Raw genomic sequence first — 25,037 nt, forward strand, 5'->3', positions numbered from 1 at the left:
CACATGAGGAGAATAACTCCCCCATTTTCTTCCTTAAGCATAAAGCGGGAAGAAATTGTGTGCTACACTTTGAATAGCAATTTCTGTGCTAAGCAAAAGTGATATGACTTGTGTTTGCTGTTCTCATGTCCTCAAAATGGGGACTTGAAGTTGTCCTCACAGGCAGATATGTGGGCTGTCACTACACACATCTTCTCACATGGCAGATATAAAGCCCCAATTCTGGACATTTCTGAAGCATAAGTTACGCTTCTGATTTACCACAATGTTTGAATTGCCCAGATTCACTCTTTTTTTCCAACTGCATCTGTATCTAGGATCACTGAGGAAAGTAAGATGCATATGTGAAGCAGAATTTGTAAGATAAAATAATCCCCTCACAAATACAAATTGTTGCCTTTCCTGGTCACTGAGGGTAAGGTAGCAAACGTGGTTCCCTTTGACCTTCTCCTTTCTTCTGTACATCAGTGCAGCTCAGGTAGGGTGGAGAATCTTTCTCTCACTTTCTTGAATGTACACAGAAGTTACTATAAATATTGACATGATGTTGGTTCAGCCCAAATTCAGTGTGACTTTTTCTGCCATACATGTGTCGGCGGAAGGGTGGGGTGTTGAGATAACTTGCTGTTAAGCTCTCTGAATACAATTCGGATTAGTAGTGCTTGCAAATGTCTTACAACTCAATCCTATGCATATTTATTCAGAAATAGATCAAGCGTGTGTAATGGGATTTACTCCAAAATAAGTGTGCACATAATTCCAGCAAACCTAGCCTTAGCTAGGCCTGAGTACTGACATCTGTGTGTTATAGTGGAAAAGTTATCAGCTGAACAAGGCAAATAATTAAGCAGTCCTGGAGAATGACTAAGAATTGGAGCATATAAGACAAATACTGTATATATTATTTTATGCTCCTGGCAAACGGTGCGGGAAATGCTGTCTCTGTTGCATTCCCCCAGTGGCAGATATTACTATAATACTAAGCAGCAATCTTGGGTTTAAGGTATATTGTCAACAGATACTTGATCTATGATTTCAGGAAAAACCAAGTCAGGACCTTTGAGAACCAATTGTTTAAATAATAATAATAATAATAAGCCCCCAGTGAGGCACTACCTTGGCGTGGTTGTGGGGCTTGCGTGCTCTGAGGAAGGTGAGAGCTATGCCAGAGGTCCAACCATACTGGACAGGTCTCACCAGAGGAGCCAGACAAAGCGTGCCTCTCCCATCAACAATATGGTGAGACATAACTTTAATAAATCTATACCGGATTGGTCGTCGCCCGGGTCAACAAGGACCGCACCAGGTGCTGGAGTCCCTGGACATCTGGTGGCAAGTGGGCTACAGGACTCAGGATCTTCAGTTGAGCAACCAGGGCTGGAGACAGCAAAGCTACTGGTAGAAACGTCGCTTAACCGAAAAAAATATACGAAAAATGCCAACAAGGAAATAATGATCTGCTATTACAAGTCTAGTCCAATGAGGTTATTTAAAAAGAATGTACCAAATTTGGAAAGAGAAGCATCCAGATACAGAAATAACAGAACAAAGGCTAGCAGACCAGAGAAGATTCATAATAAGAAATAAAGTATTCACAGGAGTTGAGCTGGAAGAACTGCAAAGAGCAACACAGGCTCAAGATATGGAAGAAGAATTACCACCAATGGAAGCAGTTGCTCAGGCGCAGGTGGAGGAGGTGTTGGAAATAGAGGATGCCACCGTTGCTGAACTGTTTCAAAATCAAAACCAGGCAACCTCCCCTTTGTCTTCACCTCAAAAACCCGAATGCCGTTTAACAGAAAAGCAACAAGAACTAAAGAAAAAATAACTGAGCACATGAACCAAACAACCACCAGGGTTCGACTTCCAGCTCTAAAAACAGTTGCCAAAAAACAACTTGCTCAGGCATTAAAAGATGTCAATGCTGCACTTGCAGAAATAACAACCAAGAATTTGCAAGAAACAAACCAACTAATGTACAGTGCAGCAACAATAACAACACAAGAGCTCGGATATAAGATCAGTAGACCTGTAAAAAAAAAGAAAGTAGTACATCACCTAAAAGGAAGATTAGATTAGAAAATAAAATCTCCAGGCTTAGATCAGATGCTAGTAAATTGAAAGATATGAAAGACAAGAAGCTGAAGAATGAAAACACCAAACAGTATCTCATCCAAAAAATACCACCTAGATTCAAGGAAAATTAGAGAAGGCCTGGAAATAATAAAGCAGCAAATAACAGCAGTGTCAAAGAAGATTAGCAGGTATGAAGCCAGAATTACACAACACAGGCAGAATCTCCAATTCCAGTCGAATCAGAGATGTTTCTACCAAAGCATAGAGGGAGAAACTGCAAGAAACATCGAAACACCAAATAAAGAAGAAACAGTGCAATTCTGGGGGAAATTATGGGACAATCCAATAGATTATAATAAAAAAGCAGGCTGGATGAAAGAGGTCAAAAAATGTAACCAACAAATGCAAGATATAATAATAACACCAGAATTAATAAGGCGACGATGAACTGCATGGCTTTTGGCTTAAACACCTAACAAGCCTTCATAAACAACTATCAAAACAGTTCAATCACATTTTGCAAGGAGGTGATATTGAACATGGCTAACAACTGGGAAAACTCATCTCATCATGAAAGACCCAGCAAAAGGTGCGGTTCCAAGTAATTATAGACCAATAACCTGCCTGCCAACCATGTTCAAATTATTAACTGGAATAATAGCAGATGAAGTGATGCAACACTTATTAACTAACCAACAGCTTCCAGTTGAACAGAAAGGAAATTGCCGGAACACCAGAGGCACAACAGACTAGCTGCTGATTGACAAAATGATTTTAGAAAATTGCAAGAGAAGAAAAACCAATCTAAGTGTTGCATGGATTGACTACAAGAAAGCCTTCGATTCATTGCCTCACACATGGATACTAAAATGTTTAGAAACAACTGGTGTCAGCAAAAACATTGATATTTATTTAAAAAAGCAATGAGCATGTGGAGTACACAGTTAACAATCAATGGCGAGACACTTGGACAGGTTAGCATTAGAAGAGGCATTTTCCAAGGGGACTCACTATCCCCTCTGTTGTTTGTAATCGCCATGACCCCACTTTCACAAATACTAAATAAAACAGGCCTCGGATACCAAACATCTAAAACATCAAGTAAAATCAACCATCTGCTGTACATGGAAGATCTGAAGTTGTATGGAAAGTCCCTGTCAGAAATCGAATCACTGCTAAACACTGTCTGTATATTCAGTAGCGATATAGCAATGGAGTTTGGACTAGACAAGTGTGCTGCATTAATAATGAAGAGAGGGAAAATAAGAAAAACAGAAGGAATAGAACTGCCCAATGGAAGCAACATCAAGAACCTGGAAGAGAAAGAACATTACAAATACTTGGGCATTCTCCAGGCTGATAACATCTGAAGTTAAAAGAAGTTAAAAGAGAAGTTAAAAGAAAAGTTAAAAGAAGTTAAAAGAAAAATTGGAAGTGAATTCATCAGGAGAGTTAGAAAAATCCTCGAGTCCAAACTCAATGGCGGGAACATCATATAAGCCAAAAACACCTGGGCTATACCTGTTATCAGATACACTGCAGGAATAATAGACTGGACCCAGGCAGAGCTAGAGATGCTAGATCATAAGACCAGGAAAATCATGACCATCAATCATGCTCTGCACCTCTGCAGTGATGTAGATAGGCTGTACCTCCCTCGCAGCTCAGGTGGATGAGGAATGCTGCAAGTCCATCAAACAGTAGAAGAGGAGAAAAGAGGACTTGAAGAATATATCAAGGACAGTGAAGAAGATGCACTTCAAATGCTCAATAACGCGAAACTATTCAACACCAATAAAAGAAAGCAGGCCTACAAGAAAGAACAAGTCAAGAACCGAGCAGAAAAATGGAGAAATAAGCCCCTGCATGGTCAATATTTGCACAATATAAGTGGAAAATCAGACATCACCAAGACCTGGCAATGGCTTAAGAATGGCAACTTGAAGAAAGAAACAGAGGGTTTAATACTGCCTGCGAAAGATACTGCAATAAGAGCAAAAGTCGAAAAATCCACAACAAACAGCAAGTGCCGCCTTTGTAAAGAAGCAGATGAAACCGTGGACCACCTAATCAGCTGTTGTAAAAAGATCGCACAGACTGACTACAAACAAAGGCATGACAAGGTAGCAGGGATGATACACTGGAACATCTGCAAAAAATACAAGCTACCTGTAGCCAAACATTGGTGGGACCATAAAATTGAAAAAGTGGTAGAAAATGAAGATGTAAAAATATTATGGGACTCCCGACTACAAACAGACAAACATCTGCCACACTACACCAGATATAACTGTAGTCGAGAAGAAAGAAAAACAAGTTAAAATAATCGACATAGCAATACCAGGGGAATAGCAGAATAGAAGAAAAAGAAATAGAAAAAAATAACCAAATACAAAGATCGACAAATTGAAATGGAAAGGCTGTGGCAGAAAAAGACCCAAATAATCCCAGTGGTAATTGGCACCCTGGGTGCAGTTCCAAAAGACCTTGAAGAGCACCTCAACACCATAGGGGCCACAGAAATCACCATCAGCCAATTACAAAAAGCAGCTTTACTGGGAACAGCCTATATTCTGCGATGATATCTATAACAACAGCAACAACAGTGACAATAAAATTCTGGCATCCCAGGTCCTTGGGAAGGACTCAAAACCCAGGACCAGTCAATAACACCTGTCTGACTGTGTAAACAAGAAATAATAATAATAAGCAGCTTTACTGGGAACAGCCTATATTCTGTGATGATATCTATAACAACAGCAACAACATTGACAATAAAATTTTGGCATCCTAGGTCCTTGGGAAGGACTCGATGTCTGGATAAAACAAACCAGTCAATAACACCTGTCTGACTGTGTAAAATAATAATAATAATAATTATTATTATTATTATTGCCTGACATCCCATACAGAGTAATATGGGTGATTCTGAACTGCTGCAGGCGTCTCACGCACTGCCTGCAGTGTTGTGCAAGGATAGTCTTATGCTAATACTTAAAATTGTGCAATGGCATTTGCGCAACACTACATCTCCTGAAAGTAATGGGCGTAGCATTGCACAACGGTTTTAGGTATTAGTGCAGAGTGCTCCTGTGTAATATCATTGGTAGTGCATTAGATGCTTACAGCAGCATGGGCAGTTGAGAACCATCTGTGTTACTCTGCATGGGATGTCAGCCACTATTATTATTAGATAAGAATGACCCTGCTGTATCAGGCCCAAGGCCCATCTATTCCAGCATCCTGTTTCACACAGTGGCCCACCAGATGCTGCTGGAAGCCCACAGGAAGAAGCTGAGGGCATGCCTCTCTCCTACTATTACTCCCCTGCAACTGGTTTCAGAGGCATCTTGCCTCTAAGGCTGGAGGTGGCCTATAGCCCTCCGACTAGTAGCCGTTAATAGACCTCTCCTCCATGAAGTTATCCAAACCCCTCTTAAAGCCATCCAGGTTGTTGGCTGTCACCACATCTTGTGGCAGAAAATTCCACAAGTTGATTATGTGTTGTGTGAAAAAGTACTTCCCTTTGTTGGTCCTAAATTTCCTGGCAATTGATTTCATGGGATAACCGCTGGTTCTAGTGTTCTGTAAGATGAAGAAATTTCTCTCTCTATCCACTTTCTCCATACCATGCATGATTTTGTAGACCTCTATCGTGTCTCCCCGCAGTCGTCTTTTTTCTAAACTAAAAAGCCCCAGGTGTTGTAGCCTTGCCTCATAAGAAAGGTATTCTAGGCCCCTGATCATCTTGGTTGCCCTCTTCTGCACCTTTTCTAGTTCTGCAGTGTCTTTCTTTAGGTGTAGTGACTAGAATTGTACGCACTACTACAAGTACGCACCCTAGTTTTGTATAGGGGCATTATAATATAAGCCTTTTTCCCCCCAATCCCCTTCCTAATGATCCCTAGCCTGGAATTGGTCTTTTTCACAGCTGCCACACATTGAGTCAACACTTTCAATGAGCTGTCCACCACGGCCCCAAGACCCCTTTCCTGGTCAGTCACCAACAGTTGAGATCCATCAGTGTATAAGTGAAGTTGAAGGTTTTTGCCCCAATATGCATCATTTTACACTTGCTAACAGATAGAGGTGACAAGAGATGATGTTCTAAATTGTCTGGAAAAATTAAAAACTAGCAAATCGCCAGGATTCTAGAAAGAATCCATCCAAGAGTCCTTAAAGAACTCAAATGTGAAATTGCTGATCTCTTTGCTAAAATATATAACTTATCCCTACAATCCCTGAGTTCTTTAGAACATCATCTCTTGTCACCTCTATCTGACTCTGTTCTTTAGCCTCTGACTCTGAGAGGCCTGCTTCAGGAACAGGTATATGCTCAATATCCTCTGCCTTGAAGACAGATGCAAAGAACTCATTTAGCTTCTCTGCAACCTCTTAGTTTGGCCTAATCCTTCTTATTGTCTAATGGTCCAGCTGCCTTCCTGGCAGCTTTCCTGCTTCTGATATATTTAAAGCGGCATTTATTATTCCTTGATGCTTTTAGCTAAATATTACTCAAACTCTTATTGCCTCCCTTATTGTCATCTTGCATTTCTTTTGCCAAAGTTTGTGTTCCTTTATGTTCTCTTCATTTCGGCAGGATTTCCAATTTCTGAAGGAAGTCTTCTCCTTTATAGCTTCCTTGACTTTACCTGTTAGCCATGCTGGCATTCTCCCAGTCTTGGTGGTACCTTTCTTCCTTTTTGGTATACATTCTAACTAGGCTTCTAGTACTGTGGTTTTAAGTAAACTCCATGCATTCTGGAGGGAAGTGACTCTCCTGATTTTCCCTTCCAGTTTTCTTTTCACCAAACTTCTCATTTTAGAGAAGTTTCCTCTTCTGAAATGCAAAGTGTCTTCCTTGGTGATTCTCTGCCCACATGTATTCTGGATTTGATCACACTATGGCCACTGCCCTAAAGGGTCGATGACACTGACATCACGCATCAGGTCCTGGGTGCCACTCAGAATTAAGTCCAAAGTCGCCTTCTCTCTGGTTGATTCCAAAACCAACTGTTCCAGGGCACAATCATTCAGCATATCTAGAAATCTGACCTCTTTGTAATGACCTTTACCTAATCTATATGAATTTACCTAATCTATATGTGGGTAATTGAAGTCACCCATTATTACTGCCCTGCCTCCCCTTGATGCCTCCCTGATTTCCTCCTGCAACTCCCAGTCACTGTCAGCATTTTGATCCGGAGGGCGATAATACGTCCTCAGTAGAACATTTCCTTTCAGGTCTTGTATTATCAGGGTTTCTGTGACGGCCCTCCTAGGTTTTCTAGCTTGTCAGATTCTATCCCTTCCTTAACATACAGTGCTACTCCACCTCCAAGACGCCCCTCCCTGTCCTTTCTATAGAGTTTATATCCAGGGATAACAGGGTCACACTGGTTCTCACTGTTCCACCATGTTTCTGTTATGCTCACTATATCTATTTCTGTGTTAGCAACCAAGCACTCCAGCTCACCCATCTTGGCTTGGAGGCTTCTGGCATTGGCATATACAGTAAGCACCTATCTGCTGAATCTCTTCCCTGGTGTATGCTATCTTTCTTTTGCCTCTTTGGTCTCGTTATGTGGTTCTACTGTGTCCCCTTCTGTTTTTTCTGAATCTTTTACACTCTCACACCTTAAGGGATGGCATTTGCCAAATTGGATACTGTCCAGCTCCTGTCAGCTATACCCCAGGTGTCATTTTAAATGCTGCTGTGCAACCTTTTTTATTTTAAGCACCAGCAGTCTGGTTCCATTTTAGTTCAAGTGTAGCTCATCCTGTTTGTACAGGCTTTGCTTGCCCCAAAATGTATCCCAGACGAGTGCCTAACAAATCTAAACCCTTCCTCCCTACACCGATGTCTCACCTATGCATTGAGACCCCTCAGCTCTGCCTGTCTCACTCTCTTTGCGCATGGAACAGGTAGCATTTCTGAAAATGCTACTTTGGGGTCCTCGACTTCTATATGCTACCTATCTGCTTAAATTTGGCTTCTAGGATCTCCCAACTACATTTCCAAACATCATTGGTGCCGACATGCACCATGACAGCTGGCTCCTCCTATAAGCCTATCTAGCTTGCGTGTGATGTCCACAACCTTCGCACCAGGCAGGCAAATCACTATGCTGTCTACATGTGTGTCACAGACCATCTCTCTATACCTCTAATGATTTAATTGCCCACTAAAAGGAGTCCCCCATCCCCCTGGAGGACTATCCCCTGTGCGAGAGGATATGGGCTCTTCATTGACGGAGGGGGTTCCTTCTAAAGGAGCATTTCCCTCTTCCTCAGACTGATGGCCTCCTTCCTTAAGACCTTCATTCTCCTTGACAGCAGAGGAGCTATATGCCTTAGAGTGGGATGCCTCTACCATGTCCCTGAAAGTCTTGTCTGCATGCCTCTCTGTGCTTCTGCTCTTCTCAGAGTAGGCTTCAAACTGAGACAGAAATGTGGCTCACAAATAAATAAATAATAACTATTATTATTATTATTATTATTCTGCTTTTCAATGAAAAAGTTGTCAAAGTGGTTTACATCGAAAATAGAATAATAATGATAAGTTGGTTCCCAAAGGGTTCACAATCAGAAGGGCCTTTGCTCAGTGTGCCAAAATTGAGAGAGGCTAAATTGTTGTGCACACAAGACAGGGCCTTCTCTGTTGCTGCCCCCAGGCTCTGGAATGCTCTCTCGGTTATTGTTTGCTCTCTGATGTTTGTGGCTGCTTTTAAAAAAACAACTCAAGACTATTTTATTTACTCAGGCATTTAGCTTTTAGAGGCTGCCAGGTTTCTCAGTTTTCTTGTTTCTATTTGTTTGTTTGTTTTAAGTTTGTGTGTGTTTATGGTTTTTAATGTTGATTTTCAGGTTTTAAAAGTAACTTTTATGGGATTTTATTTTATTTTATCTTTTGTAAACCACCTTGAGATACATTATGAAAGGCAGTATAAAAATTGAACAATAAATAAATATATCTAAAAATAATCACAATATGGACACCAGCAGCATCTACTGGAGGGATGCTATGCTGGGTCTGAACAGGGACACCTGCTCTCCTTCTGCTACACACAAGAGATTCTCTTCTTAGGAACATAGGGAACTGCCATATACTGATTCAGACCATTGGTCCATCTAGCTCAGTATTGTCTTCACAGACTGGCAGTGGCTTCTCCAAGGTTGCAGGCAGGAATCTCTCTCAGCCCTATCTTGGAGAAGCCAGGGAGGGAACTTGAAACCTTCTGCTCTTCCCAGAGTGGCTACATCCCGAGGGGAATATCTTGCAGTGCTCACACATCAAGTCTCCCATTCATATGCAACCAGGGCAGACCCTGCTTAGCTATGGGGACAAGTCATGCTTGCTACCACAAGACCAGCTCTCCTCTCCTTGCTAAACATAAGAGAACAAGCACCTTTGGAAGTTGCCTCTTTGCCCTGTCAGCAGGGGAAATATGTTTATAAGTGAGCATCAAAGAGTTAGTGACAGCCCTGTAATGTTGCCATTACCGCATATCAGAAGTTCCAGGCTTTATCTGTATTCCTTGCTTGTACATAGTCATCATACAAGCATGGAATATGTTTCCTAGTGTATAAATAAGTGCTGAGAACCAACACTTCCATTTGAACTCTATCCTTTATGACATTGTGGAGAAAAATTTTATGATGCTGGAAATGTATGGCCACTGTCTAATGATGGCTCAGAAGACACAAAAAGGCTAAACGTTTGAATAATGATAATAATAATGAGCTGTGCTTTCTCCTAAGTGTTCAAAGAATTCTGAATATGTACAAATATGCCCAGTAACCCCAATAACACCCTTTAAAAGCCAATATTATTATCCTCATTTTTAAAGACATGGGGGCTGAGATATTGTTGCTTGCCTCAAACCACTCAGTGAGTTTATGGCTGAGCTGAATGATTTGAACCAAGGACCTGCTTAAGGTGAACTGCTGAATTACGTTGTTGTTGTTGTTTTGTCAGGAGGTAAAAACGTCATCTTCTGTTCATGGTGTCCCTTGCACTTGGTGATGACTACTTTCTGCCTCTACTGACTGCGTCTTTCTAGACTTTTCTAGACTTCTCTTCCTTTGCTCCATTATTTGTTTTCTTTCTCCCCAATCCATGGCAAAAATAACAACAAAAACCAAATATTTAAGCAATATTAATTTTAGTTGTAGAATAAACTGTTTATAGTAGAGGGAAGACTCTATGGCCATGTTTCACTATCAATGATACTGGCCTACATCTAGAATTCATAACATTTGACTGAATACACCAAAGAGATCCACTCAGCAACTTGTCTGCTTATCTCACTTCTGTTCTCTAGTACTACTACAGTATAAAAGACATCAGCATTGGTGGACAGTGTGCTTGCCATGGACATGCTGATGTCTGTGATGCAAAAAGTGACCCAAGTCCATACAGGTAAGGAAATTCAGTATAATAGAAACAATGGCACTTTCAAAATGATTACTTTCTGACTCTAAAATGATGGCATCTTACAGAAAGCTTAGAATTTAGAAAGGAACACTTAGCAGATAGTTGTTTTTTAAATGGAGATTAATCCCTGTGTCAAAAAAAGGGTTATAATTTGTAACATGTAAATAATGGCTTTTTGACATTTTATCTGTACATGTGTGTTAGCTTTTTGACTTATATACAGTACATTGGTGAAAAATGCCACATGATCATTCATATTTACAAAATGCATATATTATACACTTCTTTATTGGGAAAAAATGTGTGAAGCAGCCTTGATATGTTTTAAAGGGGTTATTTGTTACATGAACATCTTTTATCAAAACAGCCTCATTATCCAAATGCACTTTGGCTGCAATCCACAATCTTGTACATACTTAGTCTGTTTAAATCCTTTTGGAAGTTAATGGAATTTAAGCAGCCTAACTATATGCAGGATGTATACAGAGTCTGTGCCTCTACTTACCCACCTTATTCCTAGCCCTGGTGTAGCTCTATGGCTATTAGAATACCTTTTAATTTAATTTTGAAGAAGCTGTTTATACATGCTGATACTTAGATTCACATTGTGTTGGATTGTGAAAAATAATAATCCGATAAAAATTGCTTAAATATCCAGGTACCAATGTGCATGTCAACACAATACTTGTGGAGAAACTTGTGATCATTGCTGCCCTGGATATAATCAGAAACAATGGCAAACTGCAACAGCCAGCAGCACAAATCCGTGTGAACGTAAGTATTAGAAAAAGATCCAGTACGGCACATGAATGGATCCTGCTGGTCGGCTTACAATTTAATGGTCAAACTGCATGTTATGTTAAATGCAAAGTTTGCCCTTCTGTTTTATTTTATAAATAGTCTCTCTGTGTGTGTGGAGGGGATAATGATTGGGACTGTACTGTGCAGGGGAAAGGGTTTTAACCATTTCCACCATAATGCGGTCCCAACAGAAATTCCCTTCTGATGCTTCTGCTTTCCTGGAAGGGAAGCTGCTATTAGTTCAGCCACTTTGTCAGGAGGACAGTTGTCAGGACTGTGTTGTGGGGGAAAGGATCAAAATCCCCTTTCCCCTCATGCCATAATTCCTATCCTGATTGATCCTTCCTTGCAGTTGCTATTTACAAAAGGGGGAAAAAAATATGCATTTAACATAATAGTTCACTGTAATTCAGAGGGCTAGGCTGGAGAGTTGCTTTGGAATATGGCTTAGAAAGTGATTAGTAGTTGTCAAGCTACAGACAGTCACAAAAAAGTGGAGAAATGGAGCCAGCTCAAGGCTGCAGTAAAGAAGGAATTCCTCCTCCCTTTAAGAACACTAGGAGGTTGGGAGGAAAATGAAGGTTGAGTGCTGCAGCAAGCTATTTTTGTGTATTTATTTCTGAATTTAAAGATTTTTATCCTGAAGGTGACAAAAACCAATAATTAAAACAATCAACGATAGCAATAAATAAATAAATTAACAACAACAACACATCGAAAGTTAGAAACATAAAAACACAACAATAAAACCTGTATGGAACACTGTAACAACAGAGCAGGAGGGCAAAGGCCTGCTTAAAAAGTCAGGATTTTTTAAAGATATTGAAATATAACATGTGATGGAGCCAATTGAATCGCTGGAGTGGAAGAGCTCCAAAAAGTGTGGTCATCAATCACCAAAAAGACCCTATCCCTGGTGACTGCTAGATGGACTTCCAAAGGAGGCGGTATATTTTATTTATTTTATTTATTTAACATACTTGTATACCGCCCCAAAGGGTAATTTTCCAACAAAATAGTGGGAAATCCACACACATAAAATATGCTGGCCTTGGGCCAAAATAAACCAATACATACATACACACATAAAAATGGTTGCCGAATCAGCAAAATGCAGCGTGGTGACAATTTGTAGATTTCATAGCGCTGAAGGTGCTGGTTTCATTCCCGCAACTTTAAAACTGTACTCTGCAAAAACAGTTCCCCAACTGCTGTATGGTATTCAATTGGGCCCATATTCTAATTTTGATATGTTAGAAAGAAATCAGTCTGGTTTTCTAAGGACCTTATTTGGCACATCCAAGTGTACCCTAAATGTGGTTTTACGCACGGAGGCAGGTCTCCTAAAGATCGAGACAAGAGTTTGGCTCCTAATTATTAACTTTTGGTTAAAAGTTCACCTGCGACCGGCTGGATTAATTCCTATGTTTCTCTCAGCTAACCCCCAGCCAGCCTGGTGTTCAACAATGAGCGACAAAATCCTTTCCATAGGTTTAGCCCCTGAATTGTTATTAGAACTAGGCTTGGCAAAAGCAAAAAAAGTAGCAAGACAACGACTAGAAGACAACGCGGAGACTCAAAATAATTGGGCCTCCTTACCTGAACACTACAATGGAATAAAGTTTAAGACGGGTTTTTTCCTTGCCTTTATTTGCTTACTATTACATTTAGCAAATCTCGCTGGGCGTTTACAAGAGCAAGGTCCAGTGCTCTTCCTTCTGTGCTGTTAGCGGGGAGATACCAGGGTCTCCCCTTGGATGAATGCCGATGCAGTTGTGGCTCCAGGGAAATAGAAACTATAGCTCACATTTTATTACACTGTAAATTACACCAGAAGATTAGGGAGCGCTTTATTCTTCTTCTAGTGTGTGGGTCGACAGATCAGTCCGATGACCATTTTATTAAGTTTTTATTGTCAGATAGGGATTCTTCTGTTTCCAACTCTGTTGCAAGGTTTTGTTATATTGTTTCTAGATTGTACAAAAGGGAGTCACCTTATATTTAATTTTACTATTTTTACTCTTGTATTTTATTTTATTTTGTACTATGTTTTTGTTGTTGTACTTTGTCCTTGTATTTTTGGTCTATGACCGTAAATAAATTATCTATCTATCTATACCACCCAAAACACAAGATTTGATGAAGTGATGAAGATGAAGTGATGCCTATATATAGGCATGAGTAGATAATATTGTTAAAGATTATTCCATTATTGATTAATTTTCCAAATCTAACCGCTCTGTGCACTGAATGTATATAAACCTACATCTAAAATGAGCAAAAGGGCCGGTCTAAACAGATTGCATAAGGTTCAGCAGATGGTGATAATAAAATCTTATCTGAGCTTGCCACTTCTGAATTGCCACTCAGATAGTAAACCTTTAAGATCACCGCTGCTGAAAGCAGTCAGACAGGTATCTCAGATGTCATGCTTCAGTGCTGCAGTGGTTCAGCTGCCTGCCCTCCTCCTTGTCAGCCATAACATGGAGACACTGTCAGGGAGATGGATTCACCCCAAAATTGGTTCAGGTTGATCTTGCACTGCTTTTGGGGACGTTATTTTGGCCCAAATTTGTTCTTTTGGAAAGTAGTAAAATTGTTGGGGAAATTATATTTATGATATGATATATGATATGATATTACTACTTGTACTACTATATTTGTATTTATATACCATTCTTCATCTTAAGACTCCAGGCTAACAAGATAAAAATAATAGAATTCAAGAAAAACAACATAAAAACAGAACACACACAGCTAGTAGTAGTAGTAGTAGTAGTAGTATGTTTGTTGCGGTCACAGACCAGATTAACAAACAATAACAATTAATAACATTAATAAGAAAATTCAAAAATTTCAAGTTTACAAAATCACAAACTGTTCAAATTACTAATACAGTCTTTATGGAGCTTCGATGCCACAAAACAGAACTTTTCCACATTATCTGAAATTACAGGTTTAAAATTAGCCAGGATAATTTCCAAATAAAATTGGTCTGTGTGACCAGGATAAGTGGCTAAAATAGGAGCAATAAATTTGGTGAACACACACAGCTAAAAATTTAAAAAGGAGACAGATCATTGGCCAGAAGCCTGGATAAAAAGGGTAGTCTTCACTTTCCTCCTAAAGGTTGGGAGAGAGGGAGCCATGTGGCTCTCAGCTGAGAGCAAGTTCTACAGCCTGGGGCAGTGACTGAGAAGGCCCTGTCCCTTGTGCTTGACAAAGAGGCCTTGGCAGGCATCAGCACCCAAAGCTGAGCCCTCCCAGCCAATCCAGTCAGGTGGGTAGATTCAGCTGGGAGCAAGTGGCCCCTAAGGTACCCGGAGCCAAAGCCGTTCAGGGCTGTGAAGGTAATAATTAATTGTACCTTGAACTGTAATTAATTATACCTTGAAAGGTAATAATTAATTGTACCTTGAATTGTACCTGGAAAACAAACTGGCAGGCAGTGCAGTAGATTCTAGTAATATTGAAGCTTTAAATTTAATCTGTGAATATGAAGCTTTTTCAAAGCCTACAAATGACTTTTTTTTTGTTTCTTGCCCTGTAACAAGCTTTATGAAAGTGTAGCTAGTAAGAAATGACTGTGATTATCTTGTTTCTGATGGTGAAAAATCTCTGTGCAGCATGTTGTGTGGAAATTTAAGACATCCTCCCCCCCGCCCTCCCACAGTGTTCCACTAGTCACTTGAATTTTTCCATTGCTATAATAAAATCTAACCCATCGTTTCTCCCAGCCTGCAACTGCCATGGACATGCTAGTGACTGCTATTATGACCCTGAGGTTGAGCAACGTAAAGGGAGCTTGAATATCTATGGACAGTATCAAGGCGGAGGGGTCTGCATTGATTGTCAGGTACAGTAAAATGTACTTGTAGTAGTATGCAAATACATGGGAGTTGGAAATGCCATACACAAAAATATTTGTTCTTTGATGGAATGTTGAGGCTAATTTTCAGTCACTCTAAACTTCCTTAAGTTTTGGACTCTGTATCCTAACTGATGCATAACAAATAGCCAGGTTGAAGTAGGCCCTGGGAGAAGATGTGAAGATGGGCTCCTGGACCCCCAACTTCTTCTTCTCCACTCCCACCCACCCCATTACTTTGCTTCAGAAGAACTATATAGACATGGTGAAAAACAAAACATTCTCAGTGTGCCCTTCCCCTTGCTTCTCTGTAAATAACATTCGACACTCTGCACATTCCAGTCAGGAACCAGTAACTTGCCAATGAATAAAGGAGATGGGATGGGAGAGTGAAGAGTGGCCTGTTTCCCAGCCAGTGCCCGCTACATGGGCCTAGGGACATTTGTTCCCCCACTTTCTCCATTATAGCTACACCCCTGCAAATTGCAGTTAATAATACAATTACCTAATTTTGTAATACAATAAAATTCATCTAAAATGTGATCACTTAATCTCAATAAAGTACACAGACTTCCCCACCACCACCATTGCATTATAACCTGACCGTTGCATTATAGACCATTGCATTATAACCTGACGGCTCCTTTTTTTAAAGGGATACTGTCCTTTCTGTATTTAAGGGATACTATAGTTTCTGTATGTTGTTCTTTCCAGTTCTGAAATCATATCATGTCATTGTAAACTTTCCAAAAATACTCATCATAGTATTTGGTCAAAATGTCCCCAAAACGGGATAGCCCAGATAACTGATTGCTTGATATATACACTTCAGTAATGAAAGACTGGGTTTATTTTAAGCTATCTGAAGAGGCCATTTAAATAATAATAAAAAGTAATGCTGGATGAATAAGATGTAGCATTGGTGGGACTTCGTAGCCTCATACACCAGGGATCTCCACGAATCAAGATTTGACACATAATTTGGAACACATCCCCACCCCCTTTAAAACAGAGGCGAGCAGGTGCATACCTGCTCCTCCACTGCTCGCTGCTACTTTCTGAATCGGCGGCATTCTTCCCAGCTATTTTGGCACACCAATGGCACTCTCCCCCAGCTGTCCTTGTATGATGCTGGCATGCACATGTCTTCCACTCATGCACAGCAGCCATTTGCATGGTCAGCAACTGACCACACAAATGGCATCCACGCATGCACAGATGTGTGCCGCGTCGCACAAGGGCAGCTGGGGGAGAGCGCCACTGGCGCGCCAAAATAACTGGGAGGAGCTCCAGTGGAAGTAGCTGGAAGTGGCAGCAGGCGGCGGAGGAGCAGGTATGCACCTGCACTCCTCCATTTTAAAGGGGCTGGGGATGTGTTCCAAATCGTGTGTCGACTCGCGATTCGTGCACATGCCTACCATACACTTTTGAGTGCTGATTACATTGGTGTATTTGTGCAAATTCTGCTGGATTTTTTCTTTAAAAGGGGTGGGGTAGGTTCCAATAATGAAGAAGTGAAACAATGTAAATGGGACAGTGTGAGATATTTATTCAGACTAATTGCAGGGTGATTTTTGCCACTTAGAAGAGAGATAGTTTTTGATACTGCACTTCTAGATGAGGTTTTGCAGGCAACTAACAGATTGAATCAGAGTGCTGGTTACTTCTTATCCACATGTTTAAGATGTTGATTGCTGCAAGTTCAGCCATCATGCCAGTAGGTTTTTTCTCTGTGTGTGTGTGTGTGTGTGTGTGTGTGTGTGTGTGTTGTTTTCCCTCTCTCAGTGCTACTGTCGCTCTCCATTTCCACGTCTAAAAAAGACATCTGGAAATACCCTAACTTTTATGCACATACAAACACACAAAGGAAATGGAGTGCTAATCAGATCAGTCGGGGACATCACAGGATGTCTCCTGCACCCATTACTCAAGCTACTTTCAGTAACAGATCATAGAAAAATGAACTTGCAGTTCATGATCTACCCTGTCCTGTGCATTCAGCATTGTGCTTAAGTAGCTCTTGGCACAGGAGTGGTGCTGTTCAGGTGGGAATCCCCTGATGCTGTGTGTACAGCTCTGCATGAGAAAGGGAGATATCCCTCTGTGGAACAAAAATGAGTTGATTGTCGTTTGTGGCCTGCAGATTAATGGCAAAAGGGAATAAGCTCTTCTTGTTCTTTAAGAGCCCCAATAGTGAATCACAGGGAGGCCAGAAAGAATGTTGAAAAATTGGGGATTTTTCCATCCCATCAGTCACTACAGTCATGTTGATAATGATGATGATCAGAGGGGCAAAGCAGGTCCATATTCTGCCAGCTAAAAATAAAGCCATAAATCAAAACTTCAGGGGGAGGCTCAAAGAACCATGCCTTCCCTGCTTGTGTCTCCAAAGGTCAGCTGGTCTCCTATTTGAAACCTGGGGCCAAAAGAAATGTCCAGTGCTTGTATTTTTCATCCTACTGATAAATGAAAGCAGGTTTTGTCTTGTGTATAGCTGGATGAAAATAAAATAAAATTTCAAGAGAAAGAGGAAGCTTTGTTTTTCCTTTTGACATTTCTTTGTGAAGCTTCCTCTTTGCACTTTTGCCCATGAAAGAACATGTTAGCTAAACTTCTTCTCTGAACATCAAAGAGAATAAGCAACTGGAATCTGAAGAAATGCTGTCTATGCATCTGATGTTGATGGTCCATAATTTGATTTTGTGGAAATTAAGCTGGATGCTGCATAGTTGTAAAACCTAATTATAGCATTTCCCTCCCAGAAGAGGCATATGGATTGAGCTTGCCCTTTTCCATTTATAGAAATACAATCAGAATTGTTTTCACGAATGACAAATTGGTGGAAATTAGGACATGGTGTACCAAGATAGACTGTTGCTTTGAAAAATTACAATATTATGTGTCTTCTGTGTTCCCTATCAGACAATCTGTAACACAGATGTCATTTTCTTGCTGTAGATCCATTTTTTCATGATCTGCAGATCATCACAAATATTTCTGCTGCTTAAATAAGTTGATTGTGTGCATTTTGCTTTAAAAAATCTTTTTGGCTTATTGGACTTGAAACCTTATCTGAACTGGAAAACAAATTGTGTTGCAACATATGGAAACTGGATGACTTTGTAACTGGCACTCTTGAAGAAGGAACTACATGAATGTTCTCTTACTGCAGTGCAGCTGAGAAGCAATTCTAAACCATAGTTAAGTTCTATGTGAATGATCCTAAATGAGTTCTCATGCTCTCCTTCCTCATCTCCTCTCTCTGTTTGGACAGGATCATGATTTAATTTAATTATTTTTAAAACTATCCTGGCTTTTGGCTCCAGTGGGGCCCCTGAGAGAGTTTACAGAATTGGTTAAAAAACTGATAGAAATATACAAGATTTAACACAATATAAGCAACAATAACTATAAGCAACAACAATAATGTTGTGCTCACTGTAAGAACAAATTACAGTCCTGCATTATGTATAAATCTGGGGAACTTTGGCTTATGAACTAACTATAGTTAGAACAAGCCAAAATATACCAAACCACAGTGTGACTCAGCTTGGAATCCTGGCTTGTTCTAACTGTAGTTAGTTAACAAACCATGGTTCCTCCAAGTCCATATGCAACAGTGGAGTCGAGCAGGGGGTGGGGAACTATACTTTGTTGGAAGGATTTCAAAATTTAAGTTATGGTTTCTTAGTTTTTATTTGGGCCTATATGTCATTATTTTACTTGGATGTAGTGTTATGTAATTTTTTTTAAAAAAAAATTGATTCCTAAATGCCAGTCAAATCTATCTGATCTGTTCTGTTCCTAAAGTGGAAGCTTTAGCTCTCCTCTCACATGGAAGGCAGTGGGAGGAGGATATCACATGAGCTCATTGATCCCTTAAGCTAATTCACATAGTCCTAAACTATGGTTTAACATTAAGTCTGACCTAACCATTCACTGTTAAGCCATTTAATGGTGAAGGAAGTTCTGAATTCTTCTTTCATACAAGGTCATAGAAATTTCACTATACATTTTCAATTCTTTTAGGGCAATGGTATATAATCTGTGATGCCATTTGGAAATTTGATCATTCAAGAAAAAACTGACAGCACGGCAGTGTTACTACATCATATTTTTTCCTTTGCTGTAGTAACACATTAAAAATTTTTTTGAAGGTAGCATTCAGTTCTTTTTCTTGCTAATGAGTTCTTGTGAGTGTCTCTCTCTTATGTAACTTTTTTCTCTTTCTTCATCCTACATAGCACAACACAGCTGGAGTGAATTGTGAGAAATGTTTGAATGGTTACTATCGACCTTATAGCATTCCAGTGACAGCAACCAATGGATGTATACGTATGTTGTTTTCCTTCTAATTGCTCTATAGGGTCATCCACTCCAGATTTCCAAGGAATAATTTGTTTAAATTAATTTCAGTATATTCTAGCATTAGCGCTTTTCTACTGTGTCTAAAATTAAGTAGCAATAGCAGACTGTAGACATTGTAATATTGCCAGTGTCTGACTTATGATGCTTTTAAGAAACGTGTAGCAAGATGATGTTGGGCAAAACATTATGTTATGATCATTCCCTATCCCCCCACATCCTGAATCTACACCACAACCCCCTAGTCCCCACCCACCCCAGTCCCAAACTGGATTGGGCCCTTGCATGCATACATGCATGCTATTTACAAAATAAAATAGTTGTGGTGCACATGCAATGATGTTTTTAACATCACGTGTAGTTTATCTCCAAGAGACATTTGTATTAGCTATGTATTAACCTCTGGCAGATACTTAACTGGTTTTTAACATAAGTTGCTTTTAGTAGGTTTTTAACATAACTGGTTTTTAACATAAGTTGTTTTTAGTAGGATAGCAGTATACTAATAAGATACAGTTCACATAGCAATTAAAGATATGAAGTAATACTGTATTCTAATTCCAAATTACAGTTGTTATTTAAAAAAGGAAGAAAGTACAAGTGTGATTGACATTGCTGTAATTGCAATGTTAACTTTTAGGAAATAAATACATTTGTCTGAAAAAAGCTTCTGGCTGTTTTCTTTAGCCTGTAGCTGTAACCCAGAACATTCCAGGGGCTGTGAGGACGGATCAGGTCACTGTTATTGTAAGCTGAATTATCAGGGTGAGAATTGTGACCACTGTGCTGAAGGATACCATGGTTTTCCATTCTGTTACAGTGAGTATCAACACCTCAGAAACATCTCTGCATTTTAAAAATTGAATATTCAACCACATCTTGTTTTAGCTGTTAATACACCAAACCATCAGTAAATTATCCATAAATAAATGCTATAATCCCCAAATCTAACCACTAAGTTAATATTCAGATTTTTGCCTGGCAAAATGGGCAAAAGCTGCAGTCATTCTTGAAATCTGAGATAAATCTGAATTCTACAATCAAATCCATCATCATGTCTCTGCAATGGGTAGATGAGTCAGGGAGCAGCCATCTGTGAGTTCTATTTTTAAACATATTTCCCCTCTGGGTAAGAGTATGTAGGTTTCTTCCCTCCACCATCCTTTGTTATTGGTGTCAAGGGCGACTCCAGAGATGGTCTAATACTGAATAATGTTTTAATTGTGTTAATAGGTGCCATCATAATACAGTAATTATAACCCTTGTTGAATGAAGATTTATTTACCTATAGCTAAGCTGCTTTTTGCTTGAAAGCCCCAAAGCAGTGTACAAAATAAAGGAAATACTATAAAGCAGTGGAAAATACGTCCACAATAAAACAACCGCAGATCACAGATAAATGGAAAAAGAAACACCAGTTTAAAACTTCAGCAGTGGGCTGGTTCAGATGAATACCCTGTTAAAACAGGGTTTTGCAGTGTGCATAGATGGGCAATTCCGATGAACACATCTCCCACACAATTAAAGGCTGAGCTGAGAACATGTTGGCACATCTTTTAGTGATGTTAAGGCTGGTGTGTTCTCACTGCATCCCTGACCTTATTCTGTGTAGAGGGCCGTGTTCATCTGAATCAGCCCAGTGTCAGTCTACCCCAGTGGTTCCCAACCAGGGTTCCTCCAGATGTTGTTGAACTACAACTCCCATCACCCCCAGCCACAATAAATTGTAGCTGGAAGTGATGGGAGTTGTAGTTCAGCAGCATCAGGAGGAACCCTGGTTGGAAACCACTAGTCTACCCCAAACACGCAGCAAAGAAGGCAGTGCTTTAGATCTTACTTGGTAAGTATTAGTATACTTTAGGTTCTGGTTCTCTCTATTGGTACAGTGGGGCCTAAACATGGGGGGTGGGGTGGAGCAGAGGGTCTCTTATCTGTTGTAGGAAATATTATTATTATTATTTTTCTATTTCTATACCGCCCTTCCAAAAATGGCTCAGGGTGGTTTACACAGAGAAATAACAAACAAATAAGATGGATCCCTGTCCCCAAAGAGCTTACAATCTAAAAAGAAACATAAGATAGACACCAGCAACAGTCACTGGAAGTACTGTGCTGGGGGTGGATAGGGCCAGTTACTCTCCCCCTGCTAATAAAGAGAATCACCATGGCAAAAGGTGCTTCTTTGCCCTTGAAGAAAAAATAGCCAAGGTTTGAAATGGGTGACTCTTGTCCCTCTAATTCCAAAGGCCTGCCCTGGCCGTGGATTGCATGGACTGCATATGGAACTGTTTTCCATATTCTCCAAATCATTTTGAGATTGTGTGGTCTCTCCTTGTAAGAACTGAAACTGAAATGTGTTGTGCAACAAATGATCTCCTCTGTACCGATACCTCCAGGGGCGTAACGAGGCTGGAGTGGGCCCAGAGACAAAATTTTAAAATGGGCCCCTCGCTGATACACACACACTCACTTCACATTTGACTTGCCTTTGGGGGCCCCCTCGAGGCGTGGGGGCCCCTAGGCAGCTGCCTCCCCTTGCCTAATGGTAGTTACGCCCATGGATACCTCCTCCCCTTTGTTCCTGCATTTGGTGTCTTCTGTTCTTCCCATATGATTCTAGGGAGTTCTCAGACCACATGGTACCACCTTCATCAGGGTCTTTCACTTCCCGGTTTCCTCTTCCTCCTGACCCAGCTTCCCAGCCTTCCATCCAGATTCCTCTCAACCTACCTTGATCACTTTGAGGGCAAAGGATAACTGAATGTGCTCAGCCCCTGCACCCACAAAACAATTGATGTTTTATCTATGAGATCTCTAGCTATTTTCTTAATGGATTCTTTTCCTTTTCCTATTAATAGGAATTCCAGTTTATCCTGTTGCTACTCCAAGCTCAGAAGACCCATCAGCTGGTCAAATAGTTGGCAAGTTCTCCTCTTTCTGTTTCTGAAACATTTAGAGTTTATCTTTTAATAGCAATGTATCAGTTATTTTCACTCAAGGCACAAATGACCAGGCTCAAACTATCATACTTTGGACACATTATGTGAAGACCCAGCTCCCCTGAGAAGTCTATAATGCTGGGGAAATTTGAAGGAAAGAGAAGAAGAGGACGACCAGCAGCAAGGTGGATGGACTCTATTACGACAGCAGTGGATGCACCACTGAGAGACCTTAAAGGCCAAGTTGAAGACAGATAGTCCTGGAGAGAATCTATCTATGTGGTTGCTAAGAGTCGACTCTGACTTGATGGCACTTAATCAATCAGTCAGTCAATCAATCAATCAGTTATAGGCCCCATCCTGACACTCTGTCCCTCTGAGGGTGAATTTACATGATCACATGAGATTGTGTTTCTTTGGCTGATTACCTAAATTTGCATGTGGACATCAGTTAGGATATATCACATTTAAATTCCTATCATAATTGTGTATTCTCTTTGGATTGTAGCAGGTGGATGCTTTCCTCCCAGTGGCGTATCGGGGGAAATGGCGCCCAGGGCAAGCTCTGGCCCTGAAGTGAAATGGCGCCCCCCCACCCCCCACATACCTGTGAGGGCGTGGCGGCGCCCCCCAGGAGACAGATTGCCGGCGGTGGCAGCGATTCGGCGGTGGCGTGCGGCAGCGTGTCGCCCGCCGAGTGTGGTGGTGGGCGTGCGGCAGCGATTTGGCGGGTGGTGGGCGGTGGCGGCGGGTCGCCCGCGGCCCGCCGAGTGCGGCGGTGGCTGGCTGGCGGCTGGCGTGGCAGTTGGGAAGCGACGCCGGGCCAGGAGGCAGGCTCGGCGTCGCTCTGCGGCCTGCACTCTGTCCTCGGCGGGCGATCCGCTGCCGCTGCTCGGGCCGTGCTACAGCCCATCACCGCCACGCCAGCCACCACGGCACTCGGTGGGCTGCGGGCGACCTGCCGCCCACCACCGCCAAATTGCCCCCGCCCGCCCGCCGCCACACTCGGTGGGCAATCCGGGGGGGCGGGGGGAAGCCAGTTTTTGGCACCCCCCGTGACCCGCCGGGGTGGTGCCCGGGGCACGTGCCCCCCCCCATCGTTACGCCCCTGTTTCCTCCTTATGGTTGATGTTCCATTATTATTTTTTAAAGCTTACATTCCATAGTTTGTTTCAGCATTAATCCATAGATTAGTCAACATTCTGACTAAGATTGTGCACATGCAAGCAAAAGAAACATGCATGCAGCGGCTGTCATCCCACTTCAGCAGTGTGGAGGCTGGTGCACACGGTGGTGGTGGTGGTAGATTTTCTCTGATCTTCTTCCCCTGGAAGTGCTCTGTGCCACCCGAAATTATGTCCCAGAGGGTTGCACACCTCATGACAGAATATAGCATTACAACATAGCATTAGTCCTCATAGAACAAATAAACCACTCCAGTTCCATGCTACCAGAACAAATTGATGATATTAAAAAAGGCGAAACAGTTGCGGGATTGTGGATTTAGGTGTGAGGTGTTTTTTTTAACCCACAATCTGTTGTAAGCCATCTTGAGGATCATATGACTGAAAAACCAGGATAGAAATCTTAAAAAACAAATTAAGAAGTGACTGGAGAAAAAGATAGCAAAGCTCTGACACGTGAGAAGAGTTTCAGAGAAAAAGAACTATTTCAAACCTTGATAGAAATAATTTTCAACCATTTTAATAGCTTCCCCCCCAAAAAAAACAATGAAAGACATGTGTGAAATATAGAGAAAGGGAAGCAAAGAAACTCATGTGCATTTTTGATCATGTACATTAGGCCAGGCTAAAAGTCATTTCAGTCAGTGGAACTAAGCAGTCAGTCAAGAGCTTAAGGCTGCAGTTCTTTACACATTTACCTGAATGGAAATTAAACTGAACCTAGGGGGACTTACTGTTGAGTAAACATGCATAAGATGAGGCTCTTTCATTGTAATGCCTCTGATTTCATCTGATTGAGTTTCATGAATTTTTCAACTATCTGCTTACCCAAAATGAACAGTGTGACAGACTGGACTGTTCATGTTTGGTTTTAAAGTGTATTATAAAGATAAGTAAAAAAATGAAAGGCAGGTTAAAAAAAAATACATGCAGTGCTAAACATTTGCAGAGGAAGGTTGACCTTTGGTTGCCAAGAGCTCATTCATCTCCAGGTCCTTGATACTGGAAAGCCATCAATTTCTCGGTATTGAGCACCTTTTTACTTAAAAGCTCCTTGGGTTTGCTTTCTATAACTGGAATTTCTGGTGCAATTTCCTCAAGCCCCAGTAATTTCAATGGGACTTTGTCACGGCTGATTTAGTTTGGATCCCGCCCAGTGTTATCTCTAAGGCACGTGCACATATGCACGCACACAAGTCTTTTTGATGTCTACTCAGTTAATTTTAGATCCTGCTTAGATTGAATCAGGATGGTCCCAATCTGAATATAATACGGGCACGTGTGCATACACTGCCTTGATACTGCCACTCAGAACAAAACTCATTCCACACACAGATGAAAAAAATTAGAGAGAACACTGATCCTGC

The 25,037-nt window shown here is 41.0% G+C and overlaps 1 protein-coding gene across 4 annotated transcripts in view; it reads left to right on the forward strand.

Annotated features, from left to right (window-relative positions):
* The window catches only part of LAMA3 (laminin subunit alpha 3), a 212,716-nt gene that overhangs the window by 43,221 nt on the left and 144,458 nt on the right, over positions 1-25,037 (forward strand). For all 4 annotated transcript variants that reach the window (XM_053242489.1, XM_053242490.1, XM_053242491.1 and 1 more), the window contains 6 exons: positions 10,401-10,498; positions 11,172-11,287; positions 15,052-15,170; positions 19,427-19,517; positions 20,235-20,366; positions 22,406-22,468. In XM_053242489.1, the coding sequence (XP_053098464.1) occupies positions 10,401-10,498; positions 11,172-11,287; positions 15,052-15,170; positions 19,427-19,517; positions 20,235-20,366; positions 22,406-22,468 (619 nt within the window). The remainder of the gene's footprint in view (positions 1-10,400; positions 10,499-11,171; positions 11,288-15,051; positions 15,171-19,426; positions 19,518-20,234; positions 20,367-22,405; positions 22,469-25,037) is intronic.

This window comes from Hemicordylus capensis, chromosome 4 (genome assembly GCF_027244095.1).
Source record: "Hemicordylus capensis ecotype Gifberg chromosome 4, rHemCap1.1.pri, whole genome shotgun sequence".
Lineage (NCBI taxonomy): Eukaryota > Metazoa > Chordata > Lepidosauria > Squamata > Cordylidae > Hemicordylus > Hemicordylus capensis.